The 23,299-nt window shown below is 44.6% G+C and overlaps 1 protein-coding gene across 1 annotated transcript in view; it reads right to left on the minus strand.

The window, feature by feature from the left end:
- SMIM24 (small integral membrane protein 24) overlaps positions 1–22,525 on the minus strand; it is a 156,623-nt gene extending 134,098 nt beyond the window's left edge. Inside the window, exon 1 of the mRNA XM_073686312.1 lies at positions 22,345–22,525. Coding sequence (XP_073542413.1) covers positions 22,345–22,405 — 61 coding nt within the window. The 5' untranslated portion in view covers positions 22,406–22,525. The remainder of the gene's footprint in view (positions 1–22,344) is intronic.
- Between the last annotated feature and the right edge of the window lie 774 nt (positions 22,526–23,299).

Below are 23,299 nucleotides of genomic sequence, written 5' to 3' on the forward strand. Positions count from 1 at the left end.
AATAAATGAGAGAGGTGTGTGAAAGCAATGCTAGGCCCATTAGCTGTTGGGGATAGGGTCATGTCTGTGGAGTAGGATCTGGAGTAGGTGTAGGATGAGACTTATAACCACTGCTTAATGGTAAAAACAAAGGTAGATCCTAGTGCATAGTCTTTCTCACTAGTCCTCACTGCGGTAGTGCTGTTGCTGCCCCTTAAAACATTCACACAGGGCTGTTAAAATCATGTATTGTCCCTATGCATGTGCTGATCTAAGTGTTTAGGGAGCAGTGCACTTTGGAGCTCAAAGACAAGTTGAGAATGTGGTCTTTGTTCTACATGTGACAGCACAGACCGGGCACCCCTTTTTGTAAGAAATGATGGTATTGAGTTATCTTCCAGCGAATCTAAGCATAAGCACTCATTTCTCAATAGGTAGTCAACTCCACAAGGTGATACGGCACTGACTACAGCACGAGAAACTTGACCAGGTGAGAGTTTAGATGGTGGATGAGTTAGTGTATGTCTGTTTTCTTGACACAATCAGATACTTATATCTTTTGGTGCGCCGGAGAAGAGAGAGGAGGCATACTCGGATTACGATATAAAGTAGTCATGGATGACGTTGATGACACCGAACAAGTACTATGGAAAGGTAGGGTCTGACTAACAGAAAGACAAGTATGAGGAGAAGGGGGAGGAGCCTATATGAGCTAGGACGTCCATGTCTTATTTTCCTCTTACACAGCCAGCAGACTGTAAAAGAATCATCAAGCATCAATGTGCAAAAGAACTCCCACACACAAAATGCAAGCACGTATGACTCACCACCAGGGGGGGACACTGACAGCTTGGGGACCCTGTGCAAGAAATGTGCATGGGCCCCCCTCCTTTTCTTGTGACAAAGCCACAGATATACATATATAGTCACACAACTATATACAGTATATACAGTTATATGAGAAAGTTTGGGCACCCCTATTAATCTTAAGCTTAATGTTTTATAAAAATTGGTGTTTTTGCAACAGCTATTTCAGTTTGATATATGTAATAACTGTTGGACACAGTAATGTTTCTGCCTTGAAATGAGGTTTATTGTACTAACAGAAAATGTGCAATCTGCATTCAAACAAAATTTGACAGGTGCATAAGTATGGGCACCTCACCAGAAAAGTGACATTAATATTTAGTAGATCCTCCTTTTGCAAAAATAACAGCCTCTAGTCGCTTCCTGTAGCTTTTAATGAGTTCCTGGATCCTGGATGAAGGTATTTTTGACCATTTCTCTTTACAAAACAATTCCAGTTCAGTAAAGTTTGATGGTCGCCGAGCATGGACAGCCCTCTTCAAATGATCCCACAGATGTTCAATGATATTCAGGTCTGGGGACTGGGATGGCCATTCCAGAACATTGTAATTTTTCCTCTGCATGAATGCCTGAGTAGATTTGGAGCGGTGTTTTGGATCATTGTCTTGCTGAAAGATCCATCCCCTGCGTAACTTCAACTTTATCACTGATTCTTGAACATTATTGTCAAGAATCTGCTGATACTGAGTGGAATCCATGTGTCCCTCAACTTTAACAAGATTCCCGGTGCCGGCATTGGCCACACAGCCCCAAAGCATGATGGAACCTCCACCAAATTTTACTGTGGGTAGCAAGTGTTTTTCTTGGAATGCTGTGTTTTTTTGCCGCCATGCATAATGCCTTTCTGTATGACCAAACAACTCAATCTTGGTTTCATCAGTCCACAGGACCTTCTTCCAAAAAGAAATTGGCTTCTCCAAATGTGCTTTTGCATATGACGCGCCCCCTGGGCCATGTTCAAGGGATACCCGGAGCCGGATCTAGATAGGGGTAGTAGTCCTTGTGGCGGTGACCCGGTCCGTGCCCAGGGTGGTCAAACTAAGAGTGTGGCAGTCTTGGTAGATGTTGTTTCAGTGTCGACTACGCCACCTGTTGATTTGCGGTCACAAGGCCGCCGCTGCAGAACAGTCCGCTGAGGCCGGTAGTATGTGTGCAGCAATGGTGGTATAACCCCCAACGGGAGGGGTATGGCCTCAGGGCAGCTGGTGCGGATGATGGAGGTAGTGATAGTGCAGAAAGGAGAGTCAGAGACGTGAGATGCAGTTTCAGGGTTTTTACTCACTGATGTTGCTTTAGTCACTTCGGCCGGGAGTGACCACCCGAGCCGTACTGCATTCACCAGGTGCGGGACTCGGCTAACCCCCAGGCAGTTCCGGAGCGTGGTCCTGAGCTTCCCTCTCACTCTCTTTCTCCTGGCCGTCCCCACCAGGGATCCACCTTTGTCCGGTTCCCTTGGGCCTTCTACGGTAAAACCTTCTCTGGCTTTCCTGACCCTACTCTTGGTGTACCTTCCTGGTGGATGTGGTGAGGGTCGTGGCAAAACTTGACCACGACCTCCGGTTCCTGGTTAAGGGTTACTTTTGCCTCCGCCAGCTTGGGATCCGGTGCCCTCTTCTGCCAACCCTTCACCCTTTTGGCTTAATTCTGGGATCTTAGGGTTCCCTCTTTTCTGCGTCTCTGGGCCTTCCTTCTTCCTCTCCACTACAAACCTGGCCCTGGAGCTGGGCCCAGCCAGAGCCACAGCTCCTAGTCAGCCCTCCTGGCTGAACTCTCCTTCAGCTTCTCCTCAGACTGACTGACTGACCCTGTCCTAAGATGGTGCCCACCATATATACTCCCTCTATGTGTGAGCCCAGGTGACCAGCACCCAATGGGCTACTATCTCTATGCCCAGAGCCCCTCCCCTATCTGCCCCTACACTACTGGGATGTTCCACCCCCCCTCCCACTCCAGCCAGGGACAGACGCTGTCGTACCTGCACATTTACTTGGTGGGAGTACCGTAGTTCTGTCCCCCGGAAATGGGATGTATGTAGTGCATGCAGCCTACTGAGCTCAGTCCCACACTCCATCCTTACCCGGGAGTGGAATACCACACCTCTGGAGTGAGGTGCAATACCCCTGTAGCAGCCAAGTCCTCAGGGTGCTACACATACCTCAGCCGACTCTGTATGTGCCGTGCTTGCAGAAACGGCTTCTTTCGCATCACTCTCCCATACAGCTTCTCCTTGTGCAAAGTGCATTGTACAGTTGACCGATGCACAGTGACACCATCTGCAGCAAGTTGATGCTGCAGCTCTTTGGAGGTGGTCTGAGGATTGTCCTTGACTGATCTCACCATTCTTCTTCTCTGCCTTTCTGAAGTTTTTCTTGGCCTGCCACTTCTGTCCTTAACAAGATCTGTCCCTGTGTTCTTCCATTTCCTTATTATGTTCTTCACAGTGGAAACTGACAGGTTAAATCTCTGAGACAGCTTTTTGTATCCTTCCCCTGAACAACTATGTTGAATAATCTTTGTTTTCAGATCATTTGACAGTTGTTTTGAGGAGCCCATGATGCCACTCTTCAGAGGAGATTCAAACAGGAGAACAACTTGCAAGTGGCCACTTTAAGTAGCTTTTCTCATGATTGCATACACCTGCCTATGAAGATCAAAGCTCAATGAGGTTACAAAACCAAAAAAAGTGCTTTAGTAAGTCACAAAAAAGTAGGTAGGAGTATTTAAAACAAGAAAATGATAAGGGTGCCCATACTTATGCACCTGTCAAATTTTGTTTGAATGCAGATAGCACATTTTCTGTTAGTACAATAAACCTCATTTCAAGGCAGAAACATTGCTGTGTCCAACAGTTATTGCATATATCAAACTGAAATAGCTGTTGCAAAAACACCAATTTTTATAAAACATTAAGCTTAAGATTAATAGGGGTGCCCAAACTTTTTCATATAACTGTATATATACCTTACATTGTCTATGTACTAAGGGATTGTGCTATACATAATAAGTAGCGTTGAGCGAGCACTAAAATGCTCGGGTGCTCGAAGCTCGGGCCGAGCTCACCGTGATTCTCGGGTGCTCGACCCGAGCAACGAGCCCAATGTTAGTCTATGGGAGACCCGAGCATTTTTGCGGCGGCACCCCCGGCAGTCTTTTAAAAGCCTAACAAGTGCCCAAAACGATAGTGACAGTGCTCAAATGACATGGGGACAGCATGGGGATCGCCCCAGGAAGCATTTCTGACCCCCAGGTCACTGCTGTCATCCACGTGGTCAGAGGTATTAAGCCACTTTTAAGGGCTCACAATAAAACGTTCAAAAACGAAACTGAAACTGCTTTCCTGTGAAATATGTTAAGGAAATTCCTTTCCAGGGTAAAGACTTGTGTATAAGGTAAAATAAATAACCCCCCCAAAAAATACTCCTCCACACCTTGGGCTATGTTCACAAGTAGCATTTTTTATGCATTTTTGCACTTTTGTATTGCTTTCAACCGTGACAAATGCATTCACCGGGAAATGTCATTTTAACATTTTACAATCTTATCTGGCCATGTGCTGTGTGACACATGCATACAGTGCTGGAAAGACATGGGAACAGCATAAGAAAGACCCCTGGAAGCATCTCTGACACCCAGGTCACTGCCTAAAAGTGTGCCCATCAGAAGTGATCCTTGCCACATCAGAAGATGCAGACTTGCAACTATCCCCGTGCAAGTCCTTGCCCCAGGGCAGTGTTCAATTGTACCTCCCCCATTCCTTGCAATGCAAGCTCTAATATGCAGCCAACCAACCACCCACCCACCCGCAGGCTGCAATACCATACTGCTAGCTTTCACTTGAAATGGGGCCTTTTAGTTTGGAGGAGGCCGAAGCTGGCCACTACCTCATGGCTGCTTCGGCAGCGAGGTATCCATACTCAGTCCCCAGCCGCCCGGCGGCCGGGTGTCCATGCTCGGTCCCCAGCCGCCCCACGGCCGGGTGTCCAGACACGGTCCCCAGCCACCTGGGGGCGGCCGGGTGTCCATAAACGGTCCCCAGCCGCCCCTATTTCTCCTGTTACCTTCCCACACACTTTTCTTAGCCTGGCCTGCTTTAGGGCAGCATTGGACAAGCCCACCAGAGAACCAGACTCTTCCCGTGGGCCCTGGCTTCTCCATCAGGGGAGTTGAGAGTGCCAAGGTGAGGAGCATTATGATAGAAGTTAGCATCTGCTTTGTTTTCTTGGAATGCAAGCGCATGTATGTAGTAGTGGCTAGGCCTGAGGTGGTCAACGTTTTGGCGCATATCTTACCTGCTCTGAAGATTGCTGGATGTTTTCCTGCTACTATCCCAGTTCTATGACTCACGTTAAAACAAAGCTTCAGGTGATAAATGATGGATGAGGTGGTGGCAAAGGAGAAAGAGCAGGAGGAACAGGGACCATTCACATCAATATCAGGACAGTCAACCACACATGTCTTGTAGGATATGTTTCTGTACCAAAAGGAGCGGTTCGGCTACACAGTTATAGGGCATACAGTGAGTGCAATGCCTACCAAAAATTTAGAAGCACTCCTATGCCCCTTGGAAGTGACATGGAGGTCAGAGGGCCTTAACTAAACCATTTTTTCCATTTATAGCAACTGGGTCTCCTGTGCACTGTTGGCCTAAGCAGTGAATGGAAGGCTTTCCAAAAATTATGAGGAACTGCAATGCCCCTTGAAACAGACGTGGATTACAGCGTACTAAAAACCTTCTACCCATTATTGGGGAGTGGGTCTCCCTTAGTGTTCGCCTTTGCATTGAAAAGCAAAAGCTGACTAAAATTAGGAGGAAATGCAATGCCCGTTGGAAGAGTGGTGGAGGTCGCAGTAGCTTAACAAGACAGTTTTAATGCCCCTTGGAAAAGTGGTGGAGGTCGCAGTAGCTTAACAAGACAGTTTTAATGCCCCTTGGAAAAGTGGTGGAGGTCAAAGTAGCTTAACAAGACGGTTTTAATGCCCCTTGGAAAAGTGGTGGAGGTCACAGTAGCTTAACAAGACGGTTTTAATGCCCCTTGGAAAAGTGGTGGAGGTCACAGTAGCTTAACAAGACGGTTTTAAAGCCCCTCGGAAGAGACGTGGAGGTCGCAGTAGCTTAACAAGACAGTTTTAATGCCCCTCGGAAGAGACGTGGAGGTCGCAGTAGCTTAACAAGACGGTTTTAATGCACCTCGGAAGAGACGTGGATGTCGCAGTAGCTTAACAAGACGGTTTTAATGCCCCTTGGAAAAGTGGTGGGGGTCGCAGTAGCTTAACAAGACGGTTTTAATGCCCCTTGGAAAAGTGGTGGATGTCACAGTAGCTTAACAAGACGGTTTTAATGCCCCTTGGAAAAGTGGTGGAGGTCACAGTAGCTTAACAAGTCGGTTTTAATGCACCTCGGAAGAGACGTGGAGGTCGCTGTAGCTTAACAAGATGGTTTTAATGCCCCTTGGAAAAGTGGTGGAGGTCGCAGTAGCTTAACAAGACGGTTTTAATGCCCCTTGAAAAAGTGGTGGAGGTAACAGTAGCTTAACAAGATGGTTTTAATGTCCCTTGGAAAAGTGGTGGAGGTCACAGTAGCTTAACAAGATGGTTTTAATTCCCCTCGGAAGAGACGTGGAGGTCACAGTAGCTTAACAAGATGGTTTTAATGCCCCTCAGAAGAGACGTGGAGGTCGCAGTAGCTTAACAAGATGGTTTTAATGCCCCTTGGAAAAGTGGTGGAGGTCACAGTAGCTTAACAAGACGGTTTTAATGCCCCTTGGAAAAGTGGTGGAGGTCGCAGTAGCTTAACAAGACGGTTTTAATGCCCCTTACAAGAGCCATACAGTACAGCATCTTAAAAACATTATTCCCATTATTGGGGAGCGGGTCTCCCATAGTCTTTGCTTATGCCTTCCAAGCAAAAGCTGCCAAAAATTAGGACGGAGGAACTTGCAATGCCCCTTACAAGAGCCATGCAGTACAGCATATTACAAACATTATTCCCATTATTGGGGAGTGGGTCTCCCATAGTCTTTGCCTATGCCTTCCAAGCAAAAGCTGCCAAAAATTAGGACGGAGGAACTTGCAATGCCCCTTACAAGAGCCATGCAGTACAGCATATTACAAACATTATTCCGACTATTGGGGAGTGGGTCTCCCATAGTCTTTGCCTATGCCTTCCAAGCAAAATCTGCCAAAAATTAGGACGGAGGAAATTGCAATGCCCCTTACAAGAGCCATGTAGTACAGCATATTACAAACATTATTCCCATTATTGGGGAGTGGGTCTCCCATAGTCTTTGCCTATGCCTTCCAAGCAAAAGCTGCCAAAAATTAGGAGGAAATGCAATGCCCGTTCGAAGAGTCGTGGAGGTTAGAGTTAATTAAAAACAACATTTCAATGGCCCTTGGAAGAGCTGTGGAGTTCAGGGTGGTTTAACAAGATGGCTTTAATGCCCCTCGGAAGAGACGTGGAGGTCCCAGTAGCTTAACAAGACGCTTTTAATGCCCCAAGGAAGAGACGTGGAGGTCGCAGTAGCTTAACAAGACGGTTTTAATGCCCCTTGGAAAAGTGGTGGAGGTCACAGTGACATAACAAGACGGTTTTAATGCCCCTTGGAAAAGTGGTGGAGGTCGCAGTAGCTTAACAAGACGGTTTTAATGCCCCTTGGAAAAGTGGTGGAGGTCGCAGTAGCTTAACTAGTCGGTTTTAATGCCCCTTACAAGAGTCATATGGTACAGCATCTTAAAAACATTATTCCCATTATTGGGGAGTGGGTCTCCCATAGTCTTTGCTTATGCCTTCCAAGCAAAAGCTGCCAAAAATTAGGACGGAGGAACTTGCAATGCCCCTTACAAGAGCCATGCAGTACAGCATATTACAAACATTATTCCCATTATTGGGGAGTGGGTCTCCCATAGTCTTTGCCTATGCCTTCCAAGCAAAAGCTGCCAAAAATTAGGAGGAAATGCAATGCCCGTTCGAAGAGTCGTGGAGGTTAGAGTTAATTAAAAATAACATTTCAATGCCCCTTGGAAGAGCTGTGGAGTTCAGAGTGGTTTAACAAGACGCTTTTAATGCCCCTCGGAAGAGACGTGGAGGTCCCAGTAGCTTAACAAGACGGTTTTAATGCCCCTTGGTAAAGTGGTGGAGGTCGCAGTAGCTTAACAAGACGGTTTTAATGCCCCTCGGAAGAGACGTGGAGGTCCCAGTAGCTTAACAAGACGGTTTTAATACCCCAAGGAAGAGATGTGGAGGTCGCAGTAGCTTAACAAGATGGTTTTAATGCCTCTTTGAAAAGTGATGGAGGTCACAGTAGCTTAACAAGATGGTTTTAATGCCCCTTGGAAGAGCTGTGGAGTTCAGAGTGGTTTAACAAGATGCTTTTAATGCCCCTCGGAAGAGACGTGGAGGTCCCAGTAGCTTAATAAGACGGTTTTAATGCCCCTTGGAAAAGTGGTGGAGGTCGCAGTAGCTTAACAAGACGGTTTTAATGCCCCTTGGAAGAGACGTGGAGGTCCCAGTAGCTTAACAAGACGGTTTTAATGCCCCACGGAAGAGACGTGGAGGTCGCAGTAGCTTAACAAGACGGTTTTAATGCCCCTTGGACAAGTGGTGGAGGTCACAGTAGCTTAACAAGACGGTTTTAATGCCCCTCGGAAGAGACGTGGAGGTCCCAGTAGCTTAACAAGACGGTTTTAATGCCCCACGGAAGAGACGTGGAGGTCGCAGTAGCTTAATAAGATGGTTTTAATGCCCCTTGGAAGAGACGTGGAGGTCCCAGTAGCTTAACAAGATGGTTTTAATCCCCCTTACAAGAGCCATCCAGTACAGCATCTTAAAAATATTATTCCCATTATTGGGGAGTGGGTCTCCCACAGTCTTTGCTTATGCCTTCCAAGCAAAAGCTGACAAAAATAAGGACGGAGGAACTTTCAATAATGGCAACACGGACCACGGTCACCCGGGTGGTATAGTGGTGGTGAAGGCTGAGGATAAGGTGAAGAACATAAAAGAGCTGAAATGAGAAAGCGTATACCCATGTGTGGGTTTGAAGCGGTGCATGTGAATACACCTCCTGAAATAACACAGTGGATTTTACTTTATGTTACTCTGCTGTCATTTGGTGGTGATGAGAAGTCTGGCCCAATTCAGCCCTTGTTCATTTTGATAAGGGTCAGCTTGTCAGCATTGTCACTTGACAGGCGGGTGCACTTATCAGTTATAATTCCCCCAGCGGCACTAAAAACACACTCCGATAACACGCTAGCGGCAGGGCAGGCCAGGACCTCCAAGGCTTACAGAGCGAGTTCATTCCAAGTGTCCAGCATGGATAGCCAATAATTAAAAGACATAGAGGAATCATGGAGGATGCTTGTACGGTCGGCAAGGTACTCCCTCATCATCTTTTGAAACATTCCACTCCTTGTGAGAGTACCCTGCGCCTCAGGGTCTGTCCGAAGGGAGGGTCTGAGAAAACTGTCCCAGAACGTTGACAGTGTTCCCATGCCTCTGCTGGATTGGAGTTGCGTCTCTCTCGCATGTACGCCTTGGTTGGGCAACGAACTGTGACCCCTGCCGCTAGCATGTTCAGATGGGAATTTTTTTTAACAGTTCTGCAGCAAGGGCCTTCTGGTACTGCCCCATTTTTGTAGACCTCTCCACCTCAGGAATAAGACAGTGAAAGTTCTCCTTGTAGCGGGGGTCTAAAAGTGTCACCAACCAGTAATAACTGTCACCCAACATTTTGACAACGCGAGGGTCACGGTTAAGGCAGCGTAACATAAAGTCAGCCATGCGAGCCAGACTGGTAACGGGCAAGACTTCCATGTCCTCACCAAGATGACGACTGACCATGCTCTCCTCCTCCTCCTCCCCCTGTCCTCAGGCAACCCATGCTGAACCGACGGTATGACAGTTGTACAGTTACTACCGTCTACAGCGCATGATACAAGCTCCTGTTCTTCCTCCTCCTCCTCTCCCTCATTGTCCCCCAATGCACGTTGGGATGAGATGAGGCTGGGCTGTGTGTAATCGACCGCTACGGCTTTTTGATCCATCTCATCATACTCTGGCTGCAATGCCTCCTCTTTAATTCTCTGCAGAGAGCGTTGCAAAAGACAGACAAGTGGAATGCTGACGCTAATGATGGCGTCATCGCCACTCACCATCTTGGTGGACTCCTCAAAGTTTTTCAAGATGGTACATATGTCAGACATCCAGGTTCACTCCTGAGGTCTTATGTGTAGAGTCTGACCTGAATATCGACGGCCTTGTTGCAGCTGGTACTCCACAACTGCTCTCTTCTGCTCACAAATCCTTTGCAACATGTGGAGGGTAGAGTTCCAACGTGTGGGGACATCATACACCAGTCGGTGTGACGGAAGCTGCAAACGCTGCTGCAACACAGCAAGGGCGGCGGAAGCTGTAGCCGACTTGCGAAAATGAGCTGACAGGCGGCGTACTTTGAAGAGCATATCTGGCAACTCGGGGTACGATTTAAGAAACCGCTAAACCACGAGGTTAAGCACATGAGCAAGGCATGGTACGTGTGTGATCTCGCCTCGCCTCAGAGCCGCCACCAGGTTACGGCCATTGTCACACACGACCATGCCTGGATGTAGGTTTAGCGGTGTCAGCCACAGATCTGCCTGCTCTTTCACAGCTGTCCACAACTCACAAGCAGTGTGAGGTTTCTCACCTAAGTTTATGAGTTTCAGCACAGCCTGTTGCCGCTTGGTGGAGGAAGTACTGCAGTGCTTCCAGCTTGTAACTGATGTGGAGATATCTGAGATGGAGGCTGAACATGAGGAGGAGGAGGAGGATGATGCGCAGGAGCTGTACACTGTGGGGGCAACTCTGACTGACATAGGGCCCGCAATCCTCGGTGTGGGGAGGATGTGTTCCGTCCCAACGTCCGACTGGGTCCCGGCTTCCACTATGTTTACCCAGTGTGCCGTCAGGGAGATGTACCATCCCAGGCCACAAGCACTTGTCCACGTGTCCATTGTCAGGTGGACTCTCCCAGTAACTGCGTTGTTGAGGGCACGGCAGATGTTTTGGGACACGTGCTTGTGTAGTGCGGGGATGGCACACCGGGCAAAATAGTGTCGGCTGGGGACCGAGTACCGAGGGACGGCCACCGCCATAAGGTTGCGGAAAGATTCCGTCTCCACCAGCCTAAAAGGCAGCATTTCCAACGCAAGCAGTCGTGAAATGTGCGAATTTAGGACTGTGGCCTGTGGGGCATTAGCTGCGAATTTCCGCTTTCGTTCAAAGGTCTGGGATATGGACAATTGAATGCAGCGGTGGGACGTGGACGTGGACGTTGATGCTGTTTCTTGAGCAACTGCCATAACAAGTGAAGACTGAGAGGAGGGGGCATCTTTGCATGCAGTATGGACAGGGGATTGCCTTGCACACACAACAGGGGGTTCTATTGCACGCACAACAGCGGAAGAAGCAGTGGTGACACCCGCTGACACTGGTCGTGGACCCTGGGGTTCACCCCACAAAGTCGTGTGCTTTGCTGCCATGTGCCTGATCATGCTGGTGGTGGTCAGGCTGGTAGTTTTGTCACCCCTGCTGATGCTGGCATCGCAGGTGGTACAAATGGCCTTTTTGGGGTTATCAGCAGTCTTTAAAAAAATTCCAGACTCTGGAAGACCTACAGGTTGTACTGGCAATGTCCCTCGTGTTGGTGTTACGGAGAACTGTTGCCTGCCTTCTGTGTACGGCTACCACACTGCTTCTTCCTGCCTCTTGGGGTACTCTGCCTTCCTCACCCTGTGTGCTGCTGGCCTCGCTCTGCATGTCCTCCTGCCACGTTGGGTCAGTTACTAGATCATCCACCACCTCCTCCTCTTCCACTTGCGCACCACGATCCTCCTCCTCACTTCCTGGCAATTGTGTCTCGTCATCGTCCACCTCTTGTGACAAATTGCCAGCGTCGACTTCCTGTGGCTGTGGCAGTTCAAATATTTGGGCATCGCTACATGGGATCTTCTCTTCCACCACTTCAATCGGAGCAGGCGAGGGGCACAAATCTGGAAATGGACCAGTGAACAGCTCTTCAGAGTGTCCAAGTGTGGGATCAGTTGCTGTCTGACGACACTCGGCATGGTGGGAGGATGGAGCATCAGGGTGAGGAGGAGTATGTGGTCGAGACTCACGGCTACTAAGATTTGACCGTGTGGAAGACAGACCGGAGGTGGTGGTGCCCAGGTAACTGGAAGTATTATCTGCTATCCAATTAATAACCTGTTCACACTGATCAGTTCGCAATACTGGTGTTGTTCTGTGCTTCCCTAGTAATTCGGTCAAGAAGTGGGAGCGAGAAGATGTGGCTGTTGGTTGTGGCACATTTTCACCTTGGCCACGGCCCCGTCCTCTGCACGCACCATCACCAGAACGTCCAGTTCCACGTCCCTTGCCACGCGCCTTGCCCATTGTAAAAAAAGTAAAATAGCTTACACTCGCACTATCAATGGAAAAAGGGTAATAAAAAGTAGTTTAGAACCGTGGAAGAGGAAAACCACAGTTCTATTTCTCTGGCCTACACCCGACTCTTTTAAACAATCTGAACAATCAGGGAGAAACTATTACTGTTTTTCTTTACGGAAAAAATATCAAAAGCTGAATAATAGAGATTTTTTACCGGTAATGGCAAAACCACAGTTATTGTTTACTGGGGTATACCAGACAATTTTAAATAGATATATTTGCGGCTGAACAGTGAGCGACACACTCAAACTGTTTTTTTTTTAGGTAAAAATGGCCCAAAAGTGGATAATAGAGAGGTTTGAACCGTGGAACTGCAAAACCACACTTCTATTTCTCTGGCCTTCACCAGACTATTTTCAACAGATATATTTGTGTCTGAACAATCAGGAGACACTATTACTGTTTTTCTTTACGGCAAAAAATGGCAAAAGCAGGATAATACAGAGATTTGACCCGTGGAACTGCAAAACCACACTTCTATTTCTCGGGCCTGCACCAGACTATTTTCAACACATATATTTGTGTCTGAACAATCAGGAGACACTATTACTGTTTTTCTTTACAGCAAAAAATGGCAAAAGCAGGATAATACAGAGATTTGACCCACGGAACTGCAAAACCACACTTCTATTTCTCGGACCTACACCAGACTATTTTCAACAGATATACACTGTGTTCCAAATTATTATGCAAATAATATTTTCTCAGATTTTCCCAAATTACCTATATGAATTGCAGTCATTGTAATTTTCCAGTCAAATAACTATTAGAGTACAATTGAAAGGTTTTTGTACAAACTGCCTATGATAACAGTATATTTTTAAAAAAATAAAAAACTCAAACTGCACTCAAAATGCATGTTCCAAATTATTATGCACAGCAGAGTTTTCAACCTTTTCATTTTAATAAAGAGCAAAAAAATGGTCATTTTTGAAATTATAAGCATTAGCAGGTTATTACAAACTGAAATCAAACAGTTTTCAACTCAAAACTTTATTCTAGGTGATGGTACATTTGCACATAGGACCCCTTGTTCGAAAGGAGCTTCTGAACTCTCTCATCCATTGAATTTGTCAGGTTTTGGATGGTTTCTGCTTCAATTGTTTTGCATGAGGACAGAATACCCTCCCAGAGCTGTTGCTTAGATGTGAACTGCCTCCCGCCATCATAGACACTCCTTTTGATGATGCTCCAGAGGTTCTCAATGGGGTTGAGGTCAGGGGAGCATGGGTGCCACACCATAAGTTTGTCCCCTTTTATGCCCATAGCAGCCAGAGATGCAGATGTGTTATGTGCAGCATGAGACGGGGCATTATCATGCATGAAATGATCTCGATGGTCCAGATGGATGGAGTGGAGGATGGCTGGTTGATGGACACCCCATGCAAACAGGGCTACGGCGCTAGCAAGGAGGAGGTGGAGTAATGTTTTGGGCTGGAATCATGGGGAGAGAGATTGTCTGCCCTTTTAGGATCCCTGAAGGGTTAAAGATGAACTTCATAATGTATGTTGAGTTTCTCAAACAGCACTTCCTTCCATGGTTCAAGAAGAAGAACCGTGCATTCCGCAGCAAGATCATTTTCATGCATCATAATGCCTCGTCTCATGCTGCACATAACACATCTGCATCTCTGGCTGCTATGGGCATAAAAGGGGACAAACTTATGGTGTGGCACCCATGCTCCCCTGACCTCAACCCCATTGAGAACCTCTGAAGCATCATCAAAAGGAGTGTCTATGATGGCGGGAGGCAGTTCACATCTAAGCAACAGCTCTGGGAGGGTATTCTATCCTCATGCAAAACAATTGAAGCAGAAACCATCCAAAACCTGACAAATTCAATGGACGAGAGAGTTCAGAAGCTCCTTTCGAACAAGCGGTCCTATGTGCAAATGTAACATCACCTAGAATAAAGTTTTGAGTTGAAAACTGTTTGATTTCAGTTTGTAATAACCTGCTAATGCTTATAATTTAAAAAATGACCATTTTTTTGTTCTTTATTAAAATGAAAAGGTTGAAAACTCTGCTGTGCATAATAATTTGGAACATGCATTTTGAGTTTTTTATTTTTTAAAAAATATACGAGTACTGTTATCATAGGCAGTTTGTACAAAAACCTTTCAATTGTACTCTAATAGTTATTTGACTGGAAAATTACAATGACTGCAATTCATATAGGTAATTTTGGAAAATCTGAGAAAATATTATTTGCATAATAATTTGGAACACAGTGTATTTGTGTCTGAACAATCAGGGAGACACTATTACAGGTTTTTTTTTACGGCAAAAAATGCCAAAAGCAGGATAATAGAGATTTTTTACCGTGGAACGGCAAAACCACAGTTATAATTTACTGGTGTATACCAGACTTTTTTCAATATATATTTTGCGGCTGAACAGTGAGCGACACACTCAAACTGTTTTTTTTAGGTAAAAATGACCCAAAAGTGGATAATACAGAGGTTTGAACCGTGGAACGGCAAAACCACAGTTATAATTTACTGGTGTATACCAGACTCTTTTAAACAGATATATTGGTGTCTGAACAATCAGGAGACACTATTACTGTTTTTCTTTACGGAAAAAATACCAAAAGCTGGATAATAGAGATTTTTTACTGTGGAACGGCAAAACCACAGTTATAATTTACTGGTGTATACCAGACTCATTTAAACAGATATATTGGTGTCTGAACAATCAGGAGACACTATTACTGTTTTTCTTTACGGCTAAAAATGGCAAAAGCAGGATAATACATAGATTTTTTACAGTGGAACAGCAAAACCACAGTTATAATTTACTGGTGTATACCAGACTTTTTTCAATATATATATTTGCGGCTGAACAGTGAGCGACATACTTAAACTGTTTTTTTTTAGGTAAAAATGGCCCAAAAGTGGATAATACAGAGGTTTGAACCATGGAACTGCAAAACCACACTTCTGTTTCTCTGTCCTGCACCAGACTATTTTAAACAGATATATTTGTGTCTGAACTGTCACAGTTTTTTTGTTTGGGGGGGGGGACACCAAAAGGTAAATAAGACGGGTATTAGTACAGTGTGAAGGAGGAAAAAAAAAAGAGGATTTAGATGAAAAAAAAAGGATTTTTCCTGCCCCCCCAGGACCTGGAGCTAAGTCCAGAAATTTCAGCAACAGGAGCACACAGGACTGTAATGCAGCGTTTGCTGGTATAACCACTGCGTCTCCTATACAGCCTGCATGCCTGCCTGATATTTGGGATGGATATTAGTCCTGAGAAGGACTGTTTGTTTGATTTGGCAGCCTTTACAGACCCTACACTAACTATTTTGCAGTAAAAATCTCTCCCTAGCTCAGCAGCGCTTTCCCTACACTGTCTGATCCAGAGCGACTGTGTCCAAGATGGCGGCACCCGGGTTTTAAATACTCGAGGTGACGCTGTGCGGCCAGCCAATCAATGTAATGCCCACAACCAACATGGCTGCGTCATTACAGTGACTGGCTGGCAATCCCTGCATGTTCATTGGCTCTGTAAAGAGATCCAAACATGCAGGGCGGAAACCCGATCTCCCGCCCGAGTAACCCGGAAATGCTCGGTGCTCACCGCACATCCCGAGTAGCGTGATGCTCGGGCGAGTACCGAGCAATCTCGAGCATGTTCGCTCAACACTAATAATAAGGCTACATTCTTGTATCCATGTGCAGTGTCGGTGTGCTGCCGGCTTTTACAGACGCATTCAAAATCGGATAAGAACAGGACATTCTCTCACCCTCACAGATATTATTCTCAGATCCATGATTTTCATGGATGTGTGAATGAATCTATAAAACTCTACAAGTCCGTGTGCTGTCTAATAAAAAAATCTGACAGCACACAAATGTGAGAATGCAGCCTAAGGGATTTTACCGATAACATTATCACTCCAAGTCACACAGTGCAGATACAGAATAATATTTACATCCGGGCACTTACTGCTGACGTTTCATCTGATCAGAGTCGGTTTCTGCTGTTTCTTCTCCATCTGGTCAGATCTTCATGTCGACATCTCCCAGCCATGACTCGTCTTGTCGCGATGATCTCCTTGTTAGAAAATAACAAGGTCACATATATTGTATACATACATGTATCTCCCCCCACACTTTGGAGGTGGGAGAAGACATTATCAGGTACTGAGCATCCTCCGCCACATCCCTATTCATTACAAGTCCCTGACAGCGTCTTCTCCCATCTTTCAATTTATTATAAAGTGTCCTATGCACCTAACCCCCATCATTGCTCTCATCCCATCTTTGTTCTTCCACACCACACCTCAGTGTCCTCTCCTTCACCCTCATCATTGTTCTCCCACACCATCTCCATCATTGCTGTCCCACACACCCCCATTATTGCTGTCCCACACCACCTCCATCATTGCTGTCCCACACCCCCCATCATTGCTGTCGCACACCACCCCCATCCTTGCTGCCCAACACCCCCCCATCATTGCTGTCCCACAACACTCCCATCATTGGTCTCTCCCCATCATTGCTCCCCCCATCTTCCTCCTCATTGTTCTCCCCCCATTATCCCCATCATTGCTCTCCCTATCACCCTCATCATTTCTCTCCCTCCATCACCCTCATCATTTCTCTCCCCATCATTACTCTCCCCCTATTAACACCATCATTGCTCTCGCCCATCACTGCCATCATTGCTCTGCCCCCATCATCCTCATCATTGCTCTCCCCCCATCATCCTCATAATTACTGTCCACCATCATTGCTCTCCCCATCATCCCATTATTGCTCTCCCCCTTATCATCCTCATCATTGCTGTCCCCATCATCCTCATCATTGCTGTCCCCCCCATCACCCTCATCATTGCTCTCCCCCATCATCCTCATCATTACTGCCCCCTTAATTGCTCTCCCCCATCATTGCTGTCCCCCCATCACCCTCATCATTGCTCTTCTCCCATCATTACTGTCCCCCATCATTGCTCTCCCCCCATCATTGCTTTCCCCCATCACCCTCATCATTGCTCTCCCCCCATCATTGCTCTCCCTCCATCATCCTCATCATTGCTGTCCCCCATCATCTTCATCATTGCTTTCCCCCCATCACCCTCATCATTGCTCTCCCCCCCATCATTGCCCCAGTGTATTGGATAAAATAAAAAAAACAACAACTTACCTCTCAGCCCGCTCCCTTGCAAGCATCATCCTCACCAGGAACTTTCTCCCTGACACAGGCGCGCGCTGCTTGCTGACGTCATCAAGCAGCTCGAGTCTATGTCACACAGAAAGCACAGGCGGGCAGGAAGCAGAGGATGGATCCCTGAAGTTCCGCTGCCATTCTCTCCTATAGGCAGTGGAGCTGCAGGGATCGCTCCATGCCCGCTGCACAGGATGAGGGCAATCTGGCCATGGGCCCCCGGGAGCCTCGAGCTTCGAGAAACTGGCCAAATTGCCCTCATTATTATCCACCCTGCAAGGGTCCCTCTGCACCGCCGGTATGTCTGCCCCTGCTCACCACTACCGTAACCAGATCTTTCAGGCGCTGTTGAGCCTCCTCCACCAATAGCAAGTGCAATATCATCTACTCCAGAACTTACTGCAGAACAGGCAGATTTTGCTCCAGATGATCTTTTAGTGATGTGATGCCTTTTCTGTTTATTGCTGAGGCCCCCCTTTTCTGATAAATCACCTACTCTATGCTCCTGTCTGGTTCCCATGTCTTGTCCATAAATCCTTGTTATTTTTGTCATACCTGATTCAGTCAACAGTTGCATCTGTGCGAAAAATAGCCTGAGCTCTTTGTCCCCTGCCTGATTCCCACTAGATGTGGGAATAATCTTCTCTATCTCCTCAAGCCTCATGTCATTCAAGTACAAAAGCTGACTGTTTATCTTTCCAATAAATCAACTGGAAGACGTTATGGTGTAGTATGTTCCTTGGCCCCTAAAAGTGTTGTGGACCCTTATGTACAGCACTAACTGCTGTGGTGTTGTAACAGGTGGACTGAGTAGAACATTTATTCAAGCTGATGATGCCGCTGTCAGAGGGTACATCATTATGCTGTGCCTGAGATTAGTGATATGACATTTATTCCCTCATGCCCTCCACTTCTTCACCACTGATATGCTTTCCAAAGTCAAGGAGGCCAAGTATGACCAACATTTGTTACTATTACTGCCCAGACAGTTGAAGCTAGCAGTGCTGATGCTGCTCCTGCTACGGGCACCCACATTTTTAGCCATGTATTGTATTTTTTTCTCTCATGCTACCACATCCATTGTCCACAGTATAGTTGTGGGGTCTATGGTTGGCAAATTGAAATATTAAAACAGATATGCAAAAAGTGAAATATATTTAATGTTTTAATGTCTTAGACTTTGACACACGGCTGTATGATTGCGGTTATAAAGACAAGATGTCCTTATCTTGACCACAATACACAGAAATGAAATGGCACAGCACCCTTGGCCCCGTAAACAAGATGTCTCTATACAGATCCCCCAAAACCAGACTGCATCCTTGGGTACAATAAGAACATGGGAGGAATTGATCTCTCTGATCAAGCCCTTAAGCCTTATAGTGCCATGTGGAAAACAATGTGCGCTATAAAAAGCATATCATCCAGATGGCAATGTGTAATGCTTACATGCTTTCAAGATGTGACTGACACATTCCTACAGTCTCATGAGGTAGTACTTAAAGGGGATGTTCACCATTGAGGACAATTTTTTTCTTAATTAAATGCATGCAATTTGGGTTAAAAATCATTTTTGTAATTGAGCTTCATTAAGGCGAATCTGTCAGTAGGATCAACCCTCCTAAACCATCTATATCGGCATGTAGGGCATAGGGAGCTGAATAAAATGATACCTTGATGTCTGCTATCTGATGTCTTATTCCAGAGAAATCCATGTTTTTCTTGTATGTAAATGACGTTTGCCAGGCTGTGGGGAGGATGTTGCCTTGGAAGATAACTCCAGAGATTATTTTTTATATAAGAGGGGGAGTTACCAGTGTGAGACAAGTAACTAACAGAACAGCAGAAATGAAAATTGTCTTCTTGAAAACATATTTTTTGCATCTCTCTGAGCTCTGCTGTATTGTAGTAAAATTGCAGCCCCGTCTGCCTGTGAGATGGAAGCTGAGAGGGACCTGCAGATGTGTCAGGTATAATCACACACAGCTCTGCATATGTGATTATGTGTTATGTGTTACATATAACATTACTAACTTGCCTTCATGTAAAATAAGCTCTGGAGGCAGAGTTATCTTCCGGGCAGCGTCCTCCCCATAGTCTGGAAGAGGTGATTTACATAAAGTGATAAATCATAATTTATCCGTAACAAGTCATCTAATATGAGGCATACAGGCATCACTCTCCTCAGCAGTCTATAACCTGTATGCCCATATTAATAGTTTAGATAGGTCAAATGTGGTGACGGATTCCCTTTAACAATTTGCCTTTATCAGTATTTGGTCAGTATTTTTTCTCAGGAGTGGGAGCCAAAACCTGGAGTGGATGATAAATGCAGAATTGGTGACTTGTTTCTATTATACCTTTTCTCTGATTGTTCCTCATCTGGTTTTGGCTCCCACTCCTGAGAAAAATACTGACTGAATACTGACCAAATACTGATAGTGGGGCCGTGACCTCACACTACAGTATCTATTGCTGGCTGCAGAGTCGGTTGGCCACATTATCTTTATTTTAACAGATGTGTTGAGGACATGATTTTCTGTCATTTAGGTTATTCTTCTGCATTTATTAGTGCAGCTTTCCGCACAGACTGCACAGCTCTCCTATTGGTACTTCTCCTGACCTGAGTATGACAGCATGATGGATTTCTATGCAGCTGTCAAGGTCAGGTCAGGAGAGGTGCATATCAGTACGAGGTTTATGATGCGATCCTCGAATGAGAAATACGGCAGTGTTTCTCTGCCCTAATAAAGAGGCTATAATAGGCACATTTTTCATGCAACCCAATTGCAGAAATGATTTTTTAGCCCCAATTGCATACATTTAAGTAAGAAAAAAATTGTCCCCAAAAGTGGACTACCACGATTAAAGCTTTTATCTATGGAAATCAATAAGGGGAGGGCCCCAGTCCTTCTGGAACTGAAAGTGCCCATATTGTACCAGGACAACATTTCCCTGATGCAAGCACCAAAGAGAAAATGGTGGTCAATAAAGTGCATTGTGTTACAAGGGAGCAATAAGAAAGGATATCGCTTGGCCTATACATAACAGGATGTTTCAAAGTGTACCACATGTACAAGATTAACTAAATTTATTCCTAATTTACCCTGTTATTTTACCACCTTTTAATCCCTTACAATTATGTAATCAGCACAATTTACTTATGCCACCACATTATCAATTCAAATACCAGTAAAACCCTTAAAAAACTACTATCTCACTATAATCTTAGATCAATTCTTTGATGGTGTAGATTCCAAAATGGGGTAACTTTTGGGAGGGGTTCTGCTGTTTGGGTCCGCAGAGGCTCTGCAAATGCGACGTGGTGACGTCAAGCCATTACAGAAAAATCTGCACTCCAAAATGATGCTTCTTTCTTTCATGTAGTGTAACTAAACAGTAGTTTCCAATCACGTATGGGGTAATGGTGTACTCACAAGAAATTGTGGGTCCATTATCTCGTGATACTCCTTGTGAAAATGAAACAGGGGGCTAAAGCAAAATTTTTTTTTTAAGTTGTTTTTTATTTGCAATGGCCAAATGTCTTACAATTCTGTGAAGCACATGTGTGTTGAAAATGCTCACCACATCCCTAAATGAACTTAGGGTGGGTGTAGTTTATAGAATAGGGTCACTTGTGGAGGGTTTCTGCTGTTTCCGCACTTTAGGAGCTCTGAAAATGTGACATTGCATCCACAAACTATTCCAGCCAAATTTGTGCTTCAAAAGTCAAATAATGCTCCTTTTCTTCTGAGTCCTGCCGTGCTCAACATTGATACAGATGTAAGTAAGTCATACTGTATGATAAATCTTATTTATTAACTATTTTGTGCGGAATGACTACTTCATTTATGGCCATAAAATTCAAAGTCTGACAATTGCAGATTTTTTCTAAATTTTTGTCGAATTTTGGTAATGCCCATAAACTTGGTACAAGCACTTTAAGTAGAATGATGTTAAATCCACTTTAATGGTGTTGCATTTATAACACTCTACTGATATTGTCATTCATATATCACTTATACACAATCACTTTTGCCTTGTTTTTGAAAACCACACAAAATTTAGGACAATTAAAAACTATAGATGAGGCCAGCTACATTTAACCCTAGACTAAAAATTCGAGATATGCCCCAGATATATTGAATAATTGAAACTAGAAAACTTTTAAATATGTTGTTATACAGCCGTGAACATCAAAATGCTGCTTCCACTTGTACAATATCCTATTGCTTAGGAAAGGTATATGATGTTATATCAGAAAGACCGTATTATATTATACGACCAAACAAATAGTAAAATATAAGTTAATCTATATATTTCTATCAGTTACAGCAATCTATTTATTGATCCATGTATCATCACCAACTGCTAATCCAGAAAAAAAATGTGGTTTCCAGGTGATAAACATGTAAAATTAGGGTTCATTCCGGCCTAGTTTTTCACAGATGGAACTTGTACATATGATAGTCTATGGGTCTGTTCACATGACGTTATATATTTGCGTACTAAATGGGCCACACCAAAACATAGAGACATATCCAATTTTATTTGAGTCATGGATCAAAATGCCAGTCAATGAAAAAATTAGACACTTGGTACCATCCATGTGCCATCAGTGTTCTGTCTGATTTTTATGTTTGATAGAAGCTTGAAACACTTCTTGTATGCAAAAAAAAAAAACATCTGCTGAAATTCTGATGGTAAAAACTGACACTGACCAAACACTGATAAAAATCTGATCCAAAACACTGATGAAAATCAGTCAGTTTTACGAGAAAAATCACTGACGTCTAATTGCGCTCTTATTTGTTCTATCTGTTACATAAGACTTACCTTGTTGCGCATTGGTAGATATAACAAACAGCAAACCCAAAATGATTGTGCTGGTGATCATAGTGAAGGATTGAGGATTAAGGAGCAACTTCGGTGAAATTGTGAGCTTCAAAGCAGAGGTACTGCTTGTTGTGATCCTCACACAGTATGTAATGTCCTCGTTAGTACTTCATTAGTCACTTAGTTATCTGCATTTTATGGCAGTCCAGGGGTAAAATCCACTCTCAATACTTTAACACTATAACTCACCTCCTACCTGACTTGTAGCAAAACAAATGAAACATTAAAATAACAGAGCACTGTATCACTTACATGTCGGACTGGCGGAGTTTATTCTAGGCATTCACTGTAAGGAAACACTATAACATGCTTGACGGACATTTATTTGTTTTCTGGAGGACACATTTTAAGCAGAAATATGAGCAGCACCATAGGACTTATGAAATGCAATGTGATGGTAGTTGATAATCTGATACAGTTAAACAGCTGAAAGTAAAAGCAAATTGATAAAAAATGTCTATTTTCTGAAAACATTGTAACAAGGTAAGATATAGTGATTATGAACATGACGGCTATATTTACTGCCGCTGTAAATAAGTTGACGAGCTCATAGTTGGACTTTGACTGGTAAGTGAGTGATTTCTCCAGCAACCAATTCAAAGTGTGAGCCATTATTACCCAGAAGTCTTTTCTCTTATCCATTACTCCCCCCTGCTTACCTATTCTGCTGAAGAAAAAGCAGTATGTCCTCCTGATGGGCTTCCAGATTTCACTGCTGTTTCGATTTGTTATGCATCTTGATAGTAAAATATTTACTATTTATCTCTTCAAGTTGGTTACTATTGCTGAATAGTTTATATTATGACTATGCTGTCAATAATTAATATAAGGAACAATGAATTTGTGTTCTTACTTTAATCAATAAGGAGTTAAATAGTAACATTCTATTTTGTAC

The sequence above is a fragment of the Phyllobates terribilis genome, unplaced genomic scaffold (genome assembly GCF_046119375.1).
Source record: "Phyllobates terribilis strain yellow unplaced genomic scaffold, ASM4611937v1 Scaffold_1__5_contigs__length_1240528914, whole genome shotgun sequence".
In the NCBI taxonomy this organism is placed as follows: domain Eukaryota; kingdom Metazoa; phylum Chordata; class Amphibia; order Anura; family Dendrobatidae; genus Phyllobates; species Phyllobates terribilis.